Here is an 18,265-nt window from a genome sequence, read left to right as displayed (position 1 = left end):
CTGACCCTCAATTTTTCAAGTATCTCGAGTTTAGGCCTTCTTCCAGGATACCCCTGCTTGTTTAGCTCCAAAATCCAAACCTATTGCTCAACTCCAGTCTTTTGTTCTTCTTTTCTGATGCTTGTGGAGCACCATCCCACTCTTTCTTACATGGCTTCAAGGTGGCAGTGCACCTCCATCTCATGTCATCCTCCATCTCTACCTGTGATATTTTTTACCCCCATTAACCTTCCCCATTACAACCATTCTTACGCACTGTTACTATGCTCCTCTCTTGTCTTTCATCGTTCCTGCATTCATTTATTTATTCATTCATTTCCTTGCCTCTTATTTCCACCTGTTATCCGGCTGTTTATACGTTTCCTTTCTTTCTTTCTTTCTTTTATCATGTGACCTCCTGTTCTTATGAGCCTAGAATTTCCATCGTAATTATAATTCCTGTTAATCCTACTATTTATCTTTCTTTTTATATACAAGGTATTTGAGCACAATCATGCGCCATGAGAGAAATTGCGGATGAGAAGACACTAAGAGCTCAAGAAAAAAAAAATCTGGAGGAAATCTTAGTATGACCAAAATAAATGTCAGATCCAAATCCAATGGGCTCCACTTTATTCTCTGCCATAATCAAAACCTCATATGTCCTTCCATCCACAGGCCTGGATGATGGTGATATTAGGACGTGGCATGCCAACGGTGGATCTGGGCGGGTTCGTCGAGCTTCCTCTTGCTCTGTGGACAGCAGTGTGCAGACGGACGATGAAAATGACTGGGAACCAACAGTTGGCCCACGGCAGCAACGAGGTCGCACTGGACGACCAAAAGGAGCTGAAATCCGTCGTCAGATCCAACCCTCCATGGTTAACATGGCATGCCAGACTCAATCCGACTGCTCTGTACAAACTGATATGGCAGACACAGTACTGGTGCCATCATTAAAAGCTACGGCCCAGGAGTTTGGTGCTGCGTCGACGGACATCTCTGCATTGGAGATGACATCTGGTGGAACGAGTGTGTCCTGTCAAACTGACACGAGTCATCAAATGACTGGGCAACAAGAGAGTTTGACTGGAACAACCATCTTGCAGCAGACAAAACTGCTACAACGTTCCCTCTCCGATCCCAAGTCTCTCAGCCCAACATCGGCGGATGTGGTGAGACCCCAACTAACACACCCTTTGAGTATTCACCGACCAAGCCTGAAAGATTGCTTTCGATGAAAATGTTAAAATTTATAAAACAGGCTAATAGAGCAAAGAAGACGAATGGGACCTAACTTGATGGTGTTATTGAAGGGATGGACGATACTATTTCTCGATAATTTTTCTGCATTATTTCAAATGAAGAATGAATCTTGGTTTTCTATCTTCCAAAGCAATATCATGACAACTATATATATATATCCCTCATTTTTATATGGGATTCATATATACTTATTATTTAGTCATACATCATATATGGTAGGATGTTTGAGTCCCATTCTTTATACAAGTATAAAAGCCCGTTTAAAATGACTGGTTGGAACAGTTTATTCAACGGTACAACCTTGTGAGCTTGCCAAAGTCTGAAGCCTCGGCCTGACAAATTTTTGGGTCCTCAGGGTCTTTTGGGTCCTTAGGGTCTTTTGTGTCCTCAGGGTATTTTGGGTTTTCAGGTTCCTCTGGGTTTTTGGGTTCTCTGGGTATTTTGGGTCCTTGGGGTCTGTTGTGTCTTCTGGGTCTTCAGGGTCTTCAGGTTCTTTTCGGTCTTTGGGTTATTTTGGGTCTTTGGGTCTTTTTGGTCTTCTGGGTCTTCAGGGTATTTTCGGTGTTCCAGGTCATTAAGGATCTTGGAAGGTCTTTGGGATCTTTTGGGTTTTCAGGGTCTTTTGGGTCTTCAAAGTATTTTGGTTCTTTGGGGTATTTAAGTGTCTTTGGGGTGTTTTGGATCTTCGGGGTCTTTAAGGGTTTCAGGATCCCTTGGCTTTTCTGGGTCTTTTGGGTCTTCTGAGTTTTAAGGGTCTTTTCAGTCTTTGGGGTTCTTAAGGGTCTTCTGGGTCTTTTGGATCTTCTTGGTCTTTGGGGTCCATTGGGTCGGTGGGGTATTTTTGGTCGTTGGGGTCTTTTTGATCCTTTCGGCCATTTTGATTCGTGCGCTTCGCGCGTCAAGCAAGGTATTTGCTTCTTCAGCCATTTCCACCGCTTTCAGACGTATCTGATATGTGTGTGTGCACCGTGGCATTTGGAAGATTAATTTGCGGTTCGCATAGTCTTTGGGGTACTTATTATTTCGTCATATATCGTGTATGGTAGAATGTTTGGGTCCCATTATTTATACGAGTACAAAAGCCCATCTAAAATGACTGGTTAGAACAGTTTATTCAACGGTACAACCTTGTGAGCATGCCAAAGTCTGAAGCCTCGGCCTTACGAATTTTTGGGTCCCCTCGATCTTTTGTGTCCTCGTGGTCTTCTGGATCTTCGGGGTCTTTGGTCTTTTGGGTCTTTGGAGTCTTTCGTATCTTTTTGGGGTCTTTGGGGTCACTTTCCGGCCAGTAGAATTTTTAAAAGTGATTCTTCACCATTGGGAGATAGGGCCAAAAACTATACATAGCAGGATATCTCAAAAAGTTGTGGACTGATTTGGACGAAACCTGGTGGACGAAACCTTTGCACCTCTATATCTATGAAACCCAGATACTGCACCCGGTTGGGTGTGTGACAAGGACTAATCTATTCGATTTTGGTGAAGATCTGAATATGGATTCGGATGCGAGAATTATTTAATTTCTAAGTGATTCTTCACCATTGAGACATCGGGCGAAAAGCGATATATAACATGATATTTAAATACGTTATGGATGACTTATGACAAAACTAGATGAATGAGTTGGTTATGTGACAAGAACAAGCCGATTCGATTTTGGTTCAGGTCCGAATCCAGATCCGGCCTCTCATTGGGATACAAAACAAACTGCTCAGCCTGGCGGAGGTATGCGCTCTACAGAGTGCTGTTCTAGCTACATTCTGTTATGTCCTGATCCATTCTGTGTTCTAGCTCCTCCATCGGCCTCGACACTTTTTACAAAAAGAGGAATGTCCCGATTAATGAAAGAACAGATAGAATGGCAAGAATGAGCTTTTTCTCATTTGATTATCTGTTGTGCAAATGCTTTTTTGACTTTTAAGTTATATGGCATCTTTCATTAATAGGGTTCTCCTTTCTCTTATAAAGGAGCCTTCCTTTCCCAAATTTCCCGTTTACATTCCTTATTCCAACAGAGCACTTAAATCTTCTGGTTAATTGAGCGAATTGGAATTGTTTCATGAGCAATAGTATTTTTCGTTTTGGGTGTATTTATACATAATATATATCAATGTTTTCATCGATAAGTTCTTCCATTACTAACTCAGAATAGCGATTAGTGAAGTTCCCCCCAATCAGCTTTTTATGATTCAAAGTGGACGATCTGTCCAGTTCATCAAAGGCCTTTTTCCAATTTAATATTTGTGATCACTGGGAAATGATCACTATGAAGGAGTCCGGGCTCCAGCAGAATACGGACAAAAGGATGGCAAGGCACAAACTCGTCCGAGAAGATATTTATTCGTAAAACCAACTCGGGAACACTGAAACTCTCAAAAGCCCTTTTATCGGGCTGCCTTATAAAGCACAACCAGAAACCGAAACCGAAACCGAAAGCCACGCCTCTCAAGCGAGGCGTGCTTCGGTGGTCACGTGATCAACAGGTGTAGCTGATTATACCGGCACGCTTTGGTGGTCACGTGACCAGCCACTCTGGCGCCGTGGATCCCCGCCGGTGACGTCACCGGCTGGAGCAAGGAGATTCTGATGCTGGTCTTGCTTGCGGGACCCATGGGTCGCTACACACGCCCCCCCAGAATGGACTTGGTCCAGGGAGGTCAACCTGAGGGGGGTCCGGATGACCCGACCGAAACGACCCCTGGCCAGTCGCGGGGAGGGGGGTCCGGTGTGGTGGTGGGTGGTCGGACGGGGGGTGCAGGCAGGGGGGGTCCGGTGTGGTGGCGGGTGGTCGGACGGGGGGTGCAGGACGGGGGGGCGGCCAAGGGGCCGGGCAAGTCCTCTGGGGAGGCTGCCGAGGTTCCTCGCGGGCCTCCCGAGGTTGCAGTTCGCGGGTGCAGTGCCGAGAAGGCTCGAGCGGTGCACGCGAAAAGCGGGTGAGCCAACCGAGGGGCTGGTCAAGGCCTCGGGGGAGGCTGCCGATGTCCCTCGCGGGCCTCCCGAGGATGCGGGGCTGGTCAAGGCCTTGGGGGATGCAGTGGACGGGGGGTGGCCGAGGGCCGGGCAAGTCCTCGGGGGAGGCTGCCGAGGTTCCTCGCGGGCCTCCCGAGGTTGCAGTTCGTGGGTGCAGTGCCGAGAAGGCTCGAGCAGTGCACGCGAAAAGCGGGCGAGCCAACCGAGGGGCTGGTCAAGGCCTCGGGGGAGGCTGCCGAGGTTCCTCGCGGGCCTCCCGAGGATGCAGGGTCGGGGAAGTAGTTGCGGTTGTAGTTTTAGTAGTAGTTGCGCGAGGGTGACGAAGCGGCCGTGCCTTCGGAGGGTCTTGGAGTAGGCTCGCCCCTCTGTTCGTAGAGGAGGAGCCGAGCGCGGTGCGCGAACCTCATAGTCATGGCCGTCGTCGTTTCCGAAACTCCGGCATTTCAAAACCGCGTTCGAAACTGCGCCCGAAGCTGTGCGGGAGAAGCCGGCGTCACCAGCCTAGTTGGCTTCCCTGGCTAGGGCGTGCTTGCCGTGTCCATTCGCAGCCCCCGCATCCGTGCGGGGGCAGTCGGGGTTGCATGTTCAAATCACGTCGGGGTCACCATTGAAGGAGTCCGGGCTCCAGCAGAATACGGACAAAAGGATGGCAAGGCACAAACTCGTCCGAGAAGATATTTATTCGTAAAACCAACTCGGGAACACAAACTCTCAAAAGCCCGTTTATCGGGCTGCCTTATAAAGCACAACCAGAAACCGAAACCGAAAGCCACGCCTCTCAAGCGAGGCGTGCTTCGGTGGTCACGTGATCAACAGGTGTAGCTGATTATACCCGCACGCGCGGCACGCTTTGGTGGTCACGTGACCAGCCACTCTGGCGCCGTGGATCCCCGCCGGTGACGTCACCGGCTGGAGCAAGGAGTTTCTGATGCTGGTCTTGCTTGGGGGACCCATGGGTCGCTACAACTACCCAGATCATCTTTGTGGACCATCCAATCACATGTCTTAGCTACAGATGAAGAGACAGTCGAAAAGTCGGCACGCCAAGATATTACCCGTTCACAATTATTTAAAACCCACTTGATCATTATTATTTTATGATGGTTTCATGGTAAACAGGGGGTTGTAAAAGTTGGTAATTGTCATACCACCCCTTGTGCCAAAGATTTTAATGATATTCCCTTCAAGCCCTGGATTTCAATCCAATACCTTGTTTAACTTTTAACTAGAGAGTTCATAGAACACGATACCCCGCACAGTGTTCAGGTATCGAACTTCAATTTTAATTTTTAAAAAAATGGTTTGAAAGATGTTTTTTTTATTTGAAAGTTTAGCGTTACTGAAGCAGTCTAGTATACATCACCTTATACACTAAAAAGACGACGTTGAGTCGCAGTTTAGGAGATGGAGGCTTTATTGATCACCATCGAATGCAGCGTCAATCAGAATCTTCTTCACCCAGATACTGCACCGTCTCATATGCCACCCCGCCTCATGCTATATTTCAATATATATCGTGGGTCTTGGGAGCATTATGAAGGCGATTTGTGTTCTACAGTGTTCAAGTATATAATTCAACTTGAATAAAGGTTTCAAGAGGTTTAAACGCGTAAAAATTAATTAATTCCGTGTTTTACCGCCGTTTTATCCAGTGTTTATTACATAACCCTGTCGAACACGTTACATCAGTTACTTGTGCCTGTTGTTTGTGTCCGTTATAACGTCCTAAAAACAGTAAGTTTCTTGTTTGTAATGATTTTTTATTTTGTTTGCTTGCCAGACAGGCAGACAGAGTTAATAAATATTATCTCACTCCTCTGTACGCATGCGCGATCGGGACGAATTCAAAGGCAAGGAACGGTTAAATGGCAAACTTGTCTTCCGATTCATGTCCTGATTCGTATTGAACATATAACATTCAGTTTATACATGCTGTTCCTCGATCATAAACTGATAAGATGGACAGACGGCCATGAACCAATTGCTTAACCCCACTTCTTGCTTTGCGTGTGCAGGGGTAATAAATCATACCCCATCCACCTCCACCCCATCTCACTTACAGATAAAGGTATAACCAAGGATTTGAAAATCTTTATAGCTTTTCAATCAGGTTCTGTGAACACAAATCATATCCTGTTGGGTTATCAAATCACTATAGTGAATCTTTTCAATTCAGATCCATGAGCAGTTACACTTTTTGCATTCCATTGAATTACAATAATTATTCCATAGTATTCATAAATGAATCACAGGACAGTTTTTTTAAATACACTTTTTGTAGTTATTACCCTCACCTGAGGAGAGGGTTTGCATTTGAGTCCGTTTGTTTGTTACTTGGTCAAAAAAAAAAAAAAAAAAAAATTGACAAGTATGTTGATCACTCCAGTGTGTGTTTGTTTGTTTGTTTGTTTGTCCGCACAGAATAAATATGATTTTCTCTGCAACCGTTAGTCTGATTGACAGGACATTTTCCCCATAGGTGCAACTCCACCTGCAGAATTTTTTTAATGATAATTATGATGCCGAAATGATAATTATGAAAGCACTCCATAGAAAAAATTGAGACATGGCTCATTGTAAAGAACTCTCCATGGGGAATAAAATATGTTAATGATGATGTCATAGGTGCCTCCATTATGACGTCATAATTCGACAAGTACAAAACTTCATCTGATCAAGATGAAATTTCTTGAGCATCATCAAGGGATAAATTGGTGGAGAAAAAAAAAGATGACGTCATCGGTCGTGGTTTGGCCGCCACATTTTTTTAAACACAAAAGCCATAAAAACCACTAAAAACTTGTCCTGGCGAGGGTCTGCAATCTCTGATTGCTCTTTCTCGTTAAGGGTTTGGTTTAGGATTTACCCCACGACTTTTCCCAACCCAGGTGATTATTATTATTTATTTTTTATTATATTCTTCTTCTTCTACATTTTTTTTTCTTCGACAAGTTTCCCTACAGTTTTGACATATTAGATTTGAACAAGCATTTTAATTATGAACATTCTCTCTCAGCCACACTGCTCTCCTCCACAATTAGTGTGGTACTTTCAACATTTCCAAATTATTTCTTCATTGTGGGTACTAATTTAATCGGGTTCGCACAACTCATCGGCATAGAATCATCAATGGCTGAAATAATAATGAAATACTTTTCTGGCTGTTTTCCTTGACTAATAAAACCTTCCATCATTTTAGGAAAATCTGACACGTCGCTACTTTCAAGCCAATCCCTAATTTTCTTTACATCTTTAACAATCACAAACAGGCTCTCATCTTCATCATTTCCTAGCACCCCTGCCTCCCTCTCTTTTTATTGTTCTTTTCGTTCTAGTCTTCATCTCATTGTTTCTTCATCTCTTGCCTCTTTTCGTTCTCCCAGTGTGTACCCTGGATAAGAATAGGTACGCCGTATCCCTGCGTGTCGTAGGAGGCGACTAAGAGGGTTGGCGTCAGGAAGGGCATCCGGCCATAAAAAACAAACAAAACAAAACAAAAAACATTGCCTCAAAAAGAGAACCATGACAATTACAACTACATGTGGGCAGGGTACAGCCCGAAGTGGAGATCGGTTTCTGAGGTTTGGGACATGGAATGTAGGGACAATGACAGGGAGATCAGGAGAAGTGGTGGAAGTATTGGTCAGAAGAAGAGTGGACATATGTTGTGTGCAAGAGACGAGATGGAAGGGAAGTGGTGTGAGAATGGTGAAGGGTAGGCAGGGACAGAAATACAAGTTTGTGTGGCAAGGGTGCCTGGAGGGCATGAATGGTGTTGGTGTCCTGTTTTCTGAGGAGTTTGTAGACAGTGTGGTGAGTGTGACTAGAGTGAGTGATAGGTTGATGATGGTGAAAATGATGATTGGAAAGCTCTTGGTGAACGTCATCTCGGGATATGCTCCGCAGGTTGGTCGGAGCGATGAAGAGAAGGACAAGTTCTGGTGTGCGATAGAGAAGCTGATGGAAAACGTGAAAGATGAGGAAGTTGTTGTGGTAGGAGGAGACCTAAATGGACATGTGGGAAGGAGTATGGATGGTTTTGACGGAGTTCATGGGGGTTACGGATATGGAGTGAGAAATGGAGAAGGTGAAAGGATTTTGGAGTTTGCTGATGGAGCTGATTTGTTGATTTGTAATACTCAGTTCCAGAAAGAGGATAATAAGCTTGTTACATACACGTCAGGTGGGTCGACGACAACCATTGACTACCTGATGGTGCGTAGGCGAGATAGGGGGCACCTCCGAGACACAAAGGTGATCCCGGGGGAGGAGGCTGTTTCACAGCACCACTTGGTTGTCTGCGACGTAAGGGTGAAAGGTGCGAGGAGAGCTCGGCGGGTGAAGTACCAACCGAGAATGAAGGTGTGGAGGTTGAAAGAGGTGACAGTAAGGGAGGCATTAAAAGAGAGGCTAAGTAGGGTCGAGGATGATGTGGTTGAGCTTGAAAGTGGTTGGATGTCAATGAAAGCTAGTCTGTTGGGAGCCGTTGGTGAGGTATGTGGATGGACAAAAGGACCACCGAGGCACTCGGAAACATGGTGGTGGGATGATGAAGTTGGAAAGAGGATTGACGAGAAGAGGAAGAAGTTCAAGGAGTGGCAGAAGGCGAAGGGTACGGGAGCAGAAACAGCAGAGCATGAAAGTTATAAGGCAGCCAGGAAGGCTGCAAAGAAAGAGGTAGCAAAGGCACAGGAGGCATGTAGGAAAATGTTCGGAGAACGCTTGGATTCGGAAGAGGGTCAGAGAGCGGTATTCAGGATTGCAAAGCAGATAGCGAAAGAGAGGTGTGATGTGATGGGGGTGAGCTGCTTGAAGGATGAAGTGGGACAAATCGTTGTCGACCCAGATGGAATTAAAGGAAGATGGAAAAGATATATGGAAATGCTGTTAAATACAGAGAATGAATGGGATGGCAACATAGAGAGTAACCCAGTTTTAGGACCGGCAGAGAAGATAACTGAGAAGGAAGTTGAGGAAGCGATAAAAGCAATGAAGGGTAGAAAAGCGGGAGGGCCGACGGGAGTTGTGGGAGATATGTTGAAGGCAGCAGGAAGTTGGGGTGTGAAGAGAATGACAGAGATCTGTAATCTGGTGGTGAAAGAAGGCCGCATTCCAGTGGATTGGGAACTGAGTACCCTCGTCCCTCTATACAAGGGGAAAGGTGACCCTCTGGAGTGTGGCTCGTACCGAGCGATAAAGTTATTGGAGCATGGAATGAAGGTATTGGAAAGGGTGTTGGAGAGGAGGATAAGGAAGAAAGTGAAGATCGACGAAATGCAGTTTGGATTTATGCCAGGAAGAGGAACGACAGACGCGCTTTTCATTGTGAGGCAGTTGCAGGAGAAGTACATGGAGAAGAGGAAGAAGTTGTTTCTTGGGTTTGTTGATCTGGAGAAAGCATTCGATCGGGTTCCACGCAAAGTATTGACATGGGCATTGAGGAAGTTAGGAGTGGAGGAATGGTTGATCAGAGTAGTGATGGCAATGTACAAAAGAGCGCGCACAGCTGTAAGGACGAAGGACGGGAACAGTGGTGAGTTTGAGGTGAAGGTGGGAGTGCATCAGGGGTTGGTACTAAGTCCACTACTATTTGTAGCTGTGATGGAGGTGCTGGCTCAGAACGTAAAGGAGGGTTTACCGTGGGAGTTGTTGTATGCAGATGATCTGGTGTTGATTGCGGAAAGTATGGATGGACTGAAGGAAAAGATGAACACGTGGAAGGAATGTATGGAGACAAAAGGTCTGAAGGTGAATATCGGAAAGACGAAGGTGATGGCAAGTGGTAAAGCATGTGGTGAGGTGGAAAGAACTGGGAAGTGGCCCTGTGCTGTGTGTAGGAAGGGTGTCGGAGTGAACTCCATTCAGTGTACAATGTGCGCTGAGTGGGTTCATCAAAAATGTAGTGGTCTGAGAGGGTCATTAACCAGTGTGGCAGCTACATTCAAATGTAAGGTGTGCACAGAGGGAGCTGCAGATGGAGGAAATGTTGAGTTGGATCTTGAAGATGGTGTGAAGCTGGAAGGTGTGAAAACATTTTGCTACCTCGGAGACATCCTGAATGGAGAAGGTGGATCAGACTCGGCAACGGTTGCTCGAGTGAGATGTGCATGGAAGAAGTTTCGGGAATTGAATGGCGTGCTGATGATGAGGGGAGTGTCGTTGAAGCTGAAGGGAAAGGTGTATGCTGCATGTGTGAGAAGTGTTATGATTTATGTGAGCGAGACATGGGTAATGAACGTAGAGCAGCAACGAAGGTTGGAAAGGGTGGAAATGCGAATGGTTCGACGGATGTGCGGAGTATCGTTGAGAGAGAGGAAGACAAATGATGAATTGCGAAAGATGATGGGAATAGAGCCTGTGATTGATGCTGTGAAGAGGAACAGGTTGAGATGGTTTGGTCATGTGTTGAGGAAGGATGAAAGTGACTGGTTGAGAAGAGTGATGGAAATGAATGTAGAAGGAAGTAGAAGACGGGGAAGACCGAGAAAGACTTGGCTAAAGATGGTGGAAGAAGAAATGCGGGCAAGGGGGTTAACAAGGAGAGATGCAGAAAATAGGGCAAAATGGAGAAGATTGTCATGGGGACCGCAAGGCTAACCCCCGCTCTAGCAGGGAAAATGGCCTTTTAAAATGCATGTTGTGTGTTGTTGTTGTTTTCGTTCTAGTACTTCCTGATCTGCTCTGTGTTCTAGCTCCTCCACAAGCCTCTACACTGTTTACAAAAAACGGTGACCTTGGGGGAAGGTAATTCCAGGAACGAGGTGCTGGTGGCACCCCTTGGTGGTGATTCTATTGTCTGCAGAGTCAGGGGGGACTTGTTGGGAATAATCTCCCTCCCCAAGGGATACCAACCTATGGGGATTATCCATGGTGTTATATGCTCTAAATGCCAAGGATCAAGCAAGGAAACAGCACTTCCATTTTAAAATCCTTAATCATTTGGATTCCACTGAAATTGCATTTCTCATATGGATCAACCATGGTCAGAATCAAACCATGGAACTCTCAGCCTCAGAGTGGACGATCTAACCACAATCCCACTGAGTGAGTGAGTTGAATGTATCTAATGCCACCTTTTCCAACTGAGGGTCTACACCAAGTGCCAAATTTCGTCCGAAGCCGTCCACAATTTTTTGAGATATTTTGTTCACAAATGGACAAACAAACAGACAGACAGATAGATAGGGGTGAAAACATAACCTCCATCCACCTTTGGTGGCGGAAGTAAATATATATATACACTTGGTGGTATAATGGTTAGAGCATCTTCTTTGAGCTTGTGTACTGCAGTGTTCAAGTATATAATTCAATATGAATAAAATAAAGATCGGAAAACTCATATAAATAAATTATAAGCGGGGTTAAGGTTTTTGAACTCCGTTTTGGGGTTTTGAACTCCGTTTTGGGGTCTGGGGTTTTGAACTCCGGCTGAGTCACACCAAAGACTTTAGCAACTACTTATGGCTTCCTTCATTGACATTCAGCATTTCGTAACAGAGCATGGACAAACGACCATGAGTTGACAATACTAGTGCAGGCTTTGATGGGCCTATACTAGTGCAGGCTTTGATGGGCCGAATGGCCTGCACCTGCATCAAGGTTCGTTGAAAATTAACTCGTAATATTATTATTTGTACACCGCTCCATTCCTATTCCATCTCGAGGCACTGCACGACGTCATCACCGGGCACCAAATGGGGCCCTGCGATGACACGTGCTGAAAGGAAGTACTCGGTTTTCAATATGGTCGTTTTCTTGTTTTCTTGTTGAGTGTGTTTGTTTATTTTCTTGTTTTCTTGTTTGTTTGTCTGGGCAATATGTCAGCCATCATTTGAGCTAGGAATCTGACATTTGGGAAAAATAGTGAGCAAGTGCTTTGCCAAAGAAAATATATATATTTTTTGATTAATCAATTAATTGATTAATTACTTAATTATTATCGATTTATTAAGTACTTATTTATTTTCTTTTTCATCTGGCCAATAACCCAGGCACCCTTTGAGCTAGGAAGCTGATATTTGGATATGACAGTTTCCAGGTGATTTGGCTATAAAGGTATTTTTGATTTATTGATTCATCAATGAAACGATTCATTAATTATTTTTTCGATTAATTAAGTGATTAATTTTCAAAAAATTACAGCTTTGGATGAAGCAGTGGTGTTGTGCTATTAGCCAATTGATTAAGAAATTAATTATTTTATGATTATTTATTTATTTTAATTACGCAATTATCAATCAATTATTGTATAGCGCTCACTCTCAATTTCATCTCCATGTGCTGCACGGCAGCATCGCCGGGCACCAGAGGTGCACTCTGGAGGACATGTTATTTATTTATATGGCATTGGGTAATTTGAATGTAGCCCTACTTGTTACTGCGGGAGTAATACATTCGTGTGTGTGTGTGTGTGTGTGTGTGTGTGTGTGTGTGTGTGTGTGTGTGTGTGTGTGTGTGTGTGTGTGTGTGTGTGTGTGTGTGTGTGTGTGTACAAGATATCTGGAAAAGTTCTGAACGGATTTGGATGAAAGTTGGTGGGATGATTGCCCTTGGGATAAGGAAGAATTGATTAGTTTTTGGTGAAGCTCAGGATATTATTCCGGATCCAGGAATGTTTTGAAGGATTTTTTTTACCATTGGAAGATAGGGTTCATTTTTTTTTAACATCATCTTCTATATATTCTATATTTAACATTGTGAAATGAAAATAGTTTTCTTATTTGTTGTAAATGTAGTTTAAACTCGTGGTTTGTATTTTTTTATTTTTTTAGCAGTGTATTTTTTTAGCAGTGTATTTAGCAGTGTAGCAGTGTATTTTTTTAGCAGCGTCGTCTTCAATGTTCTTTTTTTTTTCTTTTCTAATAAAGACATATTCTGTCAGTTTAAAACCACCAAAGTGTGTATTAGGTTTCCCCGTTTTATAAAATGTATCGTTTGATACGTATAATGCTTTAAAACTGTTGTTGTTGTTGTTTTTGTTGTTTGTTTACCTCAGAAGAGATATCAACATTTACCTCAGCGAATGTCAATCGCGGTGTCAGTATTTGATGAACTTATAAAGACTTAGGTGACTTATAAGTGTGACAAGCATGTGCACGGGATTCTTCCCAGAAGAATGAGTGGTCGCATTGGCTTGTACGACTTAAAATGAGCGAGTTTTGTTTTGACGTTTGGGCCAGTTTTACATGTTGTATCCCTAAGGAATGAAACGAACGTTTTTCTTGGCTTACAATTTTATTTGAAGTCACACATGCCTCAAAACACACTCACTTATATAGAATTGAACGCTGAATCCGACAATGTAAGTAAAATTGCCTTGTTTTTTTTTTTTTAACATTATCTTCTATATATTCTAAATATATATCTGTGCAGTGTCTGTCTTGTGTTGTCTTGTCTTGTGTTGCCACTGAACTAGTCCCTCAAACTTTTGTGAAATCGTACTATTCCAACTTGACCCACGGCGGGAGTATGCGCTCTACTGAGTGGCGTTCTAGTTATTATTATTATTATTATTATTATTATTATAACCCTCATACATTATATTTATAGCTAGTTGCAAGAAAATCCCATGGATCCTTTTGAACTCATACTTCCTTGTGCTGGCCTAGTTGCTAAAAATGCACTCGTATACCATGATATAAGCACTTAATTACCTCCGCCACCAAAGGTGGAGGGGGGTTGTGTTTTCACACCTGTCGGTCTGTTTGTGAACAAAATATCTCAAAAAGATTCGGACGAAATTTGGCAGAGATGTAGCGTATGTGACACCGACGAAATTATTCGATTTTGGTGAAGATCCGGATTCGGATCCGGCCACTAGAATTTTTAAGTGAATCTTCACTATTGAGAGATAGGGACAAAAACGATATATAGCAGGATATCTCAAAAAGTTGTGGACGTCACTATTGGGAGACAGGGCCAAAAACGATATATAGCAGGATATCTCAAAAAGTTGTGGACGGATTTGGACGAAACCTGGTGGATAGGTTGGGTGTCTGGCAATGACGATTCGATTCGATTTTGGTGAAGATCTGAATGTGGATTCAGATATGAGAGTTGTTTAATTTTTTTAAGTGATTCTTCACCATTGGGAGATGGGGCCAAAAACGATACATAGCAGGATATCTCAAAAAGTTATGGATGGATTTGGACGAAACTTGTTGGACAGGTGTTGTGTGTGTGACAAGGAAGAATCGATTCGATTTTCCTGAAGATACGGATCCGGATCCACCTAGTAGAATTTTTTTGAATGATTCTTCACCATTGAGTGATATGGCCAACCAGGTGGAGGTATTCTCTGTACTGAGTGCCGTTCTAGTTTCTACTTTGATCGCTAATTGAGCATTAATTATGTGGTCTGACACTTAAAAGCCAAGGATCAGTGGCTAGCCTTGGTGAAAATTGTTTTTCCATTATTATAACAACTTTAAATGATTAATTTTATACTTTGATGTTCGGCTACGGACCATTGATGCGTCATCCTGTGGATGTAATACTGTGGTGGTGGCTCATTGCTTTCGTCCAATTTGCTATATATATATATATATATATATATATATATATATATATATATATATATATATATATATATATATATATATATATATATATATGCATTGCTCGTCTATGTACACAACAAATTTGAAATGCAATGCGCTTTGCAATAGAATACCAAAACGTACCAAACGACGATTGTGAAAAATACTGTTATGAAAATGGTGGCTTCTTGTGTATAGTTATTAAATGGTGCTGTTTATTACATACAATTCTTTTTGATAACACCATAAAATATATTAAATACTGTATATTACATTATTGCGCTCCGCATGTTAAGTGTTAAATGGCCAGAAGGTGCTATTTTATTTTGTAATACATTTTAATTTAGTTTACACTTGTCGCCACCACCTGTGCGGGCATGGAGGTGGTTTGGGCGTTTGAACTTGCATTTGCATGTCCACTTCCTCTGGATGGTGCAGACTAATTGCTTCTGATAAAGACTGAGGCTGTCTGATGCTATTCTGATCCGATACTCTAGTATCTGATGCTAGTGAGGCTGGTTTAAAGATCAACTGTTCAAGGCAGAGCGTAGGGAGGGGCAATTACCCCACACACGCGAAGCAAAACGCGGGGTTAAGCAATTGGTTCTTGTCCGTCCGTCCGTCCGTCTGTCTACAAGTGTACGATTCTGATCGATGAACAACTTGTTTAAATTGAATGCTATATTTTGAACACGAATTGGAACATGAATCGGAAAACAAATCTGCCGCTTTACAGTAACTTGGCTCTGAATTTGTCCCGATCTTGCATGTGCAAACAGGGGTGAGATAATATTTATACTTTGTCTGCCTTTCTGGCAGTCAAATAAAATTGAAAATTATTCCAAACAGGAAACTCACTGTTTTTAAGGATATCATAAAGGACACAAACAACAAGCATGAAGAACTAATGTAACGTGTTTGATAGTGTGGTGTAATAGACTGCGCCAGCGATGGTAAAACGGCGGTAACTTCCGGAATTAATTTATTTATATGACTTTTCCGATCTTTATTTTATTTATATTGAATTATATACTTGAACACTGCAGTGCACAAATCACCTTTTTGACACTTTCAAAACCCTTCGATTTAGCAGGCCTTGGACATGTTGAATAAGGTGGTGTATAAGGATGATGTATAAGATTGCTTCAGTAGCGTTAAACTTCCAGAATTTTTTTTAATGACCTGTAAAATCATTATCTTATATTGAAATATATATTTGAACACTGCGGAGTTGTGTGTTATATGAACCCTCTAGTTTAGGTGAAGACCTAGTGTCAGTTTAGGAGAGTTGGGAAAGAGTCGTACAGTGAAAACGTCACTGCAGTACAATCAAGGCAGAGGAAGAAAGTCGGGAGGATTTTTGGTGTAGGATGTCGAAGAGTTGAATTTTGGGGGAATTTGAGACAGAGCAATTGAGGGGAGAGGAGTCATGTCCAGCTTTCAGAAATGCTTTATTGGAACCCTGTCCAGTGCACCAGAGCTGGGGCGCCACCAGGGATTTTGGGCCCCATGAAAATATATCACAATGGGCCCCTATAAAGCACGCGCGTGAAGGAGCTGGGGGCTCCCACGTCGATCGGAAGAATGGACGCGACAAAAAGCTGGAATTCATCCGAGTTGCTTTAATCAAACCAAACACTCAGGCACTCTGAAAAGCCCGTTTATCGGGCAGCAATATATATACATATTATCCCGGAGCGTTTGCCCAGGAAAGGCGAGAGGGGGCGTGGCCCAGCGTCCCGACCGAGGCCTGGCAAGTTGAGCGCGGGCCTGCCCGGGCGTCCTGGACGAGCCCGGCATGGTGATCGCTCCGCGTCCTTGATAGGTGCAAGGCGATTGTGAAAACCCAGCGGTAGCCGCTACACGCGCATATTTTTTCCCCGACATTTTTGCTAGGAGGTTGAAACGATGCTTATATTTCTGCATACAGTATGGAATTCACTATTTGATGCAAGACTGATACCCACACAAGAAATGTGCTGAAGGCCATCTTTTACAGGCTAAATGTAATTTTAATGTTAAGAATTACAACATACATTAACCTGTTCAATTAAAATAAATTAACATTATCATCTATAGAATGATATAACAAACAAAATAATAAAATCAGCAGCAGAGTATACATACAAGTATCCATACCAAGTGCAGTGATCCAATATCCATGACCATGCCATTTAGTTATCACTGGTCCTTGCTCAGCCTCACACACACCAAGAGCCCAGCGCCGAGGCAAAGTCAGGCAAAGTCACTGAAGAGCCCAGGCAAAGTCACTGATCAAGTCTTTGAAGTCCAGCTTTCTAGCCAACTGACTTTCAATGGACAGCATGGCAAGACTGCAAAGCCTGTCCTGGGACATAGTGGACCTCAAATAGTTTTAAAAAAATCAGTTTTAGCTTACTGAAAGATCTCTCGCCACCAGCAACAGTCACAGGCAGTGTGCAAAATATACGTAAAGCAATGCACACTTCTCCAAAAATTTTTACCTAATGTTCTAATAATTTTTAGGGCCCCTGTCAGTGCAGGGCCTTTGGAATCATCCTAACATTTCCCCCCATTACAGCGCCCCTGCACCAGAGGCACAACTGCGGCCTTTGGAGAATGGTGCACACCTCTGGGCTGAACTCCTATAAAACTGACTCCCTCTCCTGTCCAATATGCATACAAACGAATTCTGATAATTTGTTCATAATTACAATGGCCTTTCACTAAAAGCAAGCATTCTGCTGCTGCTGATTTGTTGATGTACGTACCGTATATACTTTTTTTAGTCGTAGGCAGTTTGGTTGAATTACTTTTTTTTAAATCTGTTCTAATACATTAGCTAAGCAACTAAGATGTCAAACCAATTTTCCATTTGAAATAATGTACCGGTACATTATGTTATAATTATGTAAAATTGGTGCAATTTGTGAACTCTTTGAAGCCCTTTCCCATTTCACTCCTTTCTCCCCACACACTTTCATTGTACATCCCCTATTGCCCCAACCCTTTCCCATATCGACCTCCTTTCCCTTTTCTCCCCAACTCCCCTGCATTATCTCCTATTATTCTCAGACCTTCCATTCATTTCTCAAAAAATAATTATATTCCCACACCCTTTTACATGCATAACATGTAATAGTAAATACTATGTCATGTAATACTTATCTTGTTACGTTCTCCTTTCTATTTAACTCCATTTCATATAAGCTTATGACATACCTGTTGATGCACACATATTGCTGGAAAGTTTGAAAATTTGTAATATGGTATGAGCTGAAAGGATTTTCCTGATCTGTTTCTCTCATCCCTTACCTTTATACCTCAAATGTACTACAGCAACAACAAGTTAAAGGGAGCTCAGGTGTAGTAGGCAGAAAGGTGAAGCGCACACTCCCCAACCCTCCAGCAGAAGAAGCTGTCCCTACTACACCATCTCTGCCTCCATCCATTGCTCGAAGTACAGGGACAGGTGGCCGGAAACGAGCTGGACGTTCAGGAACATTGGCACGAGCCAAACTGCTGCAAGATAT

General features: G+C 43.1%; 1 protein-coding gene across 1 annotated transcript in view; it reads left to right on the top strand.

Moving 5' to 3' along the window:
• PCLO (piccolo presynaptic cytomatrix protein) overlaps positions 1-18,265 on the top strand; it is a 214,747-nt gene that overhangs the window by 48,100 nt on the left and 148,382 nt on the right. The window contains exons 8-9 of the mRNA XM_078786299.1: positions 658-1,154; positions 18,072-18,265. The exon at positions 18,072-18,265 is cut by the window's right edge and continues 2,408 nt beyond it. Of these exons, the coding sequence (XP_078642425.1) occupies positions 658-1,154; positions 18,072-18,265 (691 nt within the window). The remainder of the gene's footprint in view (positions 1-657; positions 1,155-18,071) is intronic.

The sequence above is a fragment of the Myxine glutinosa genome, chromosome 11, assembly GCF_964187855.1.
Source record: "Myxine glutinosa chromosome 11, kmMyxGlut1.1, whole genome shotgun sequence".
In the NCBI taxonomy this organism is placed as follows: Eukaryota; Metazoa; Chordata; class Myxini; order Myxiniformes; family Myxinidae; genus Myxine; species Myxine glutinosa.
This window is presented reverse-complemented; position numbering and strand designations above follow the sequence as displayed.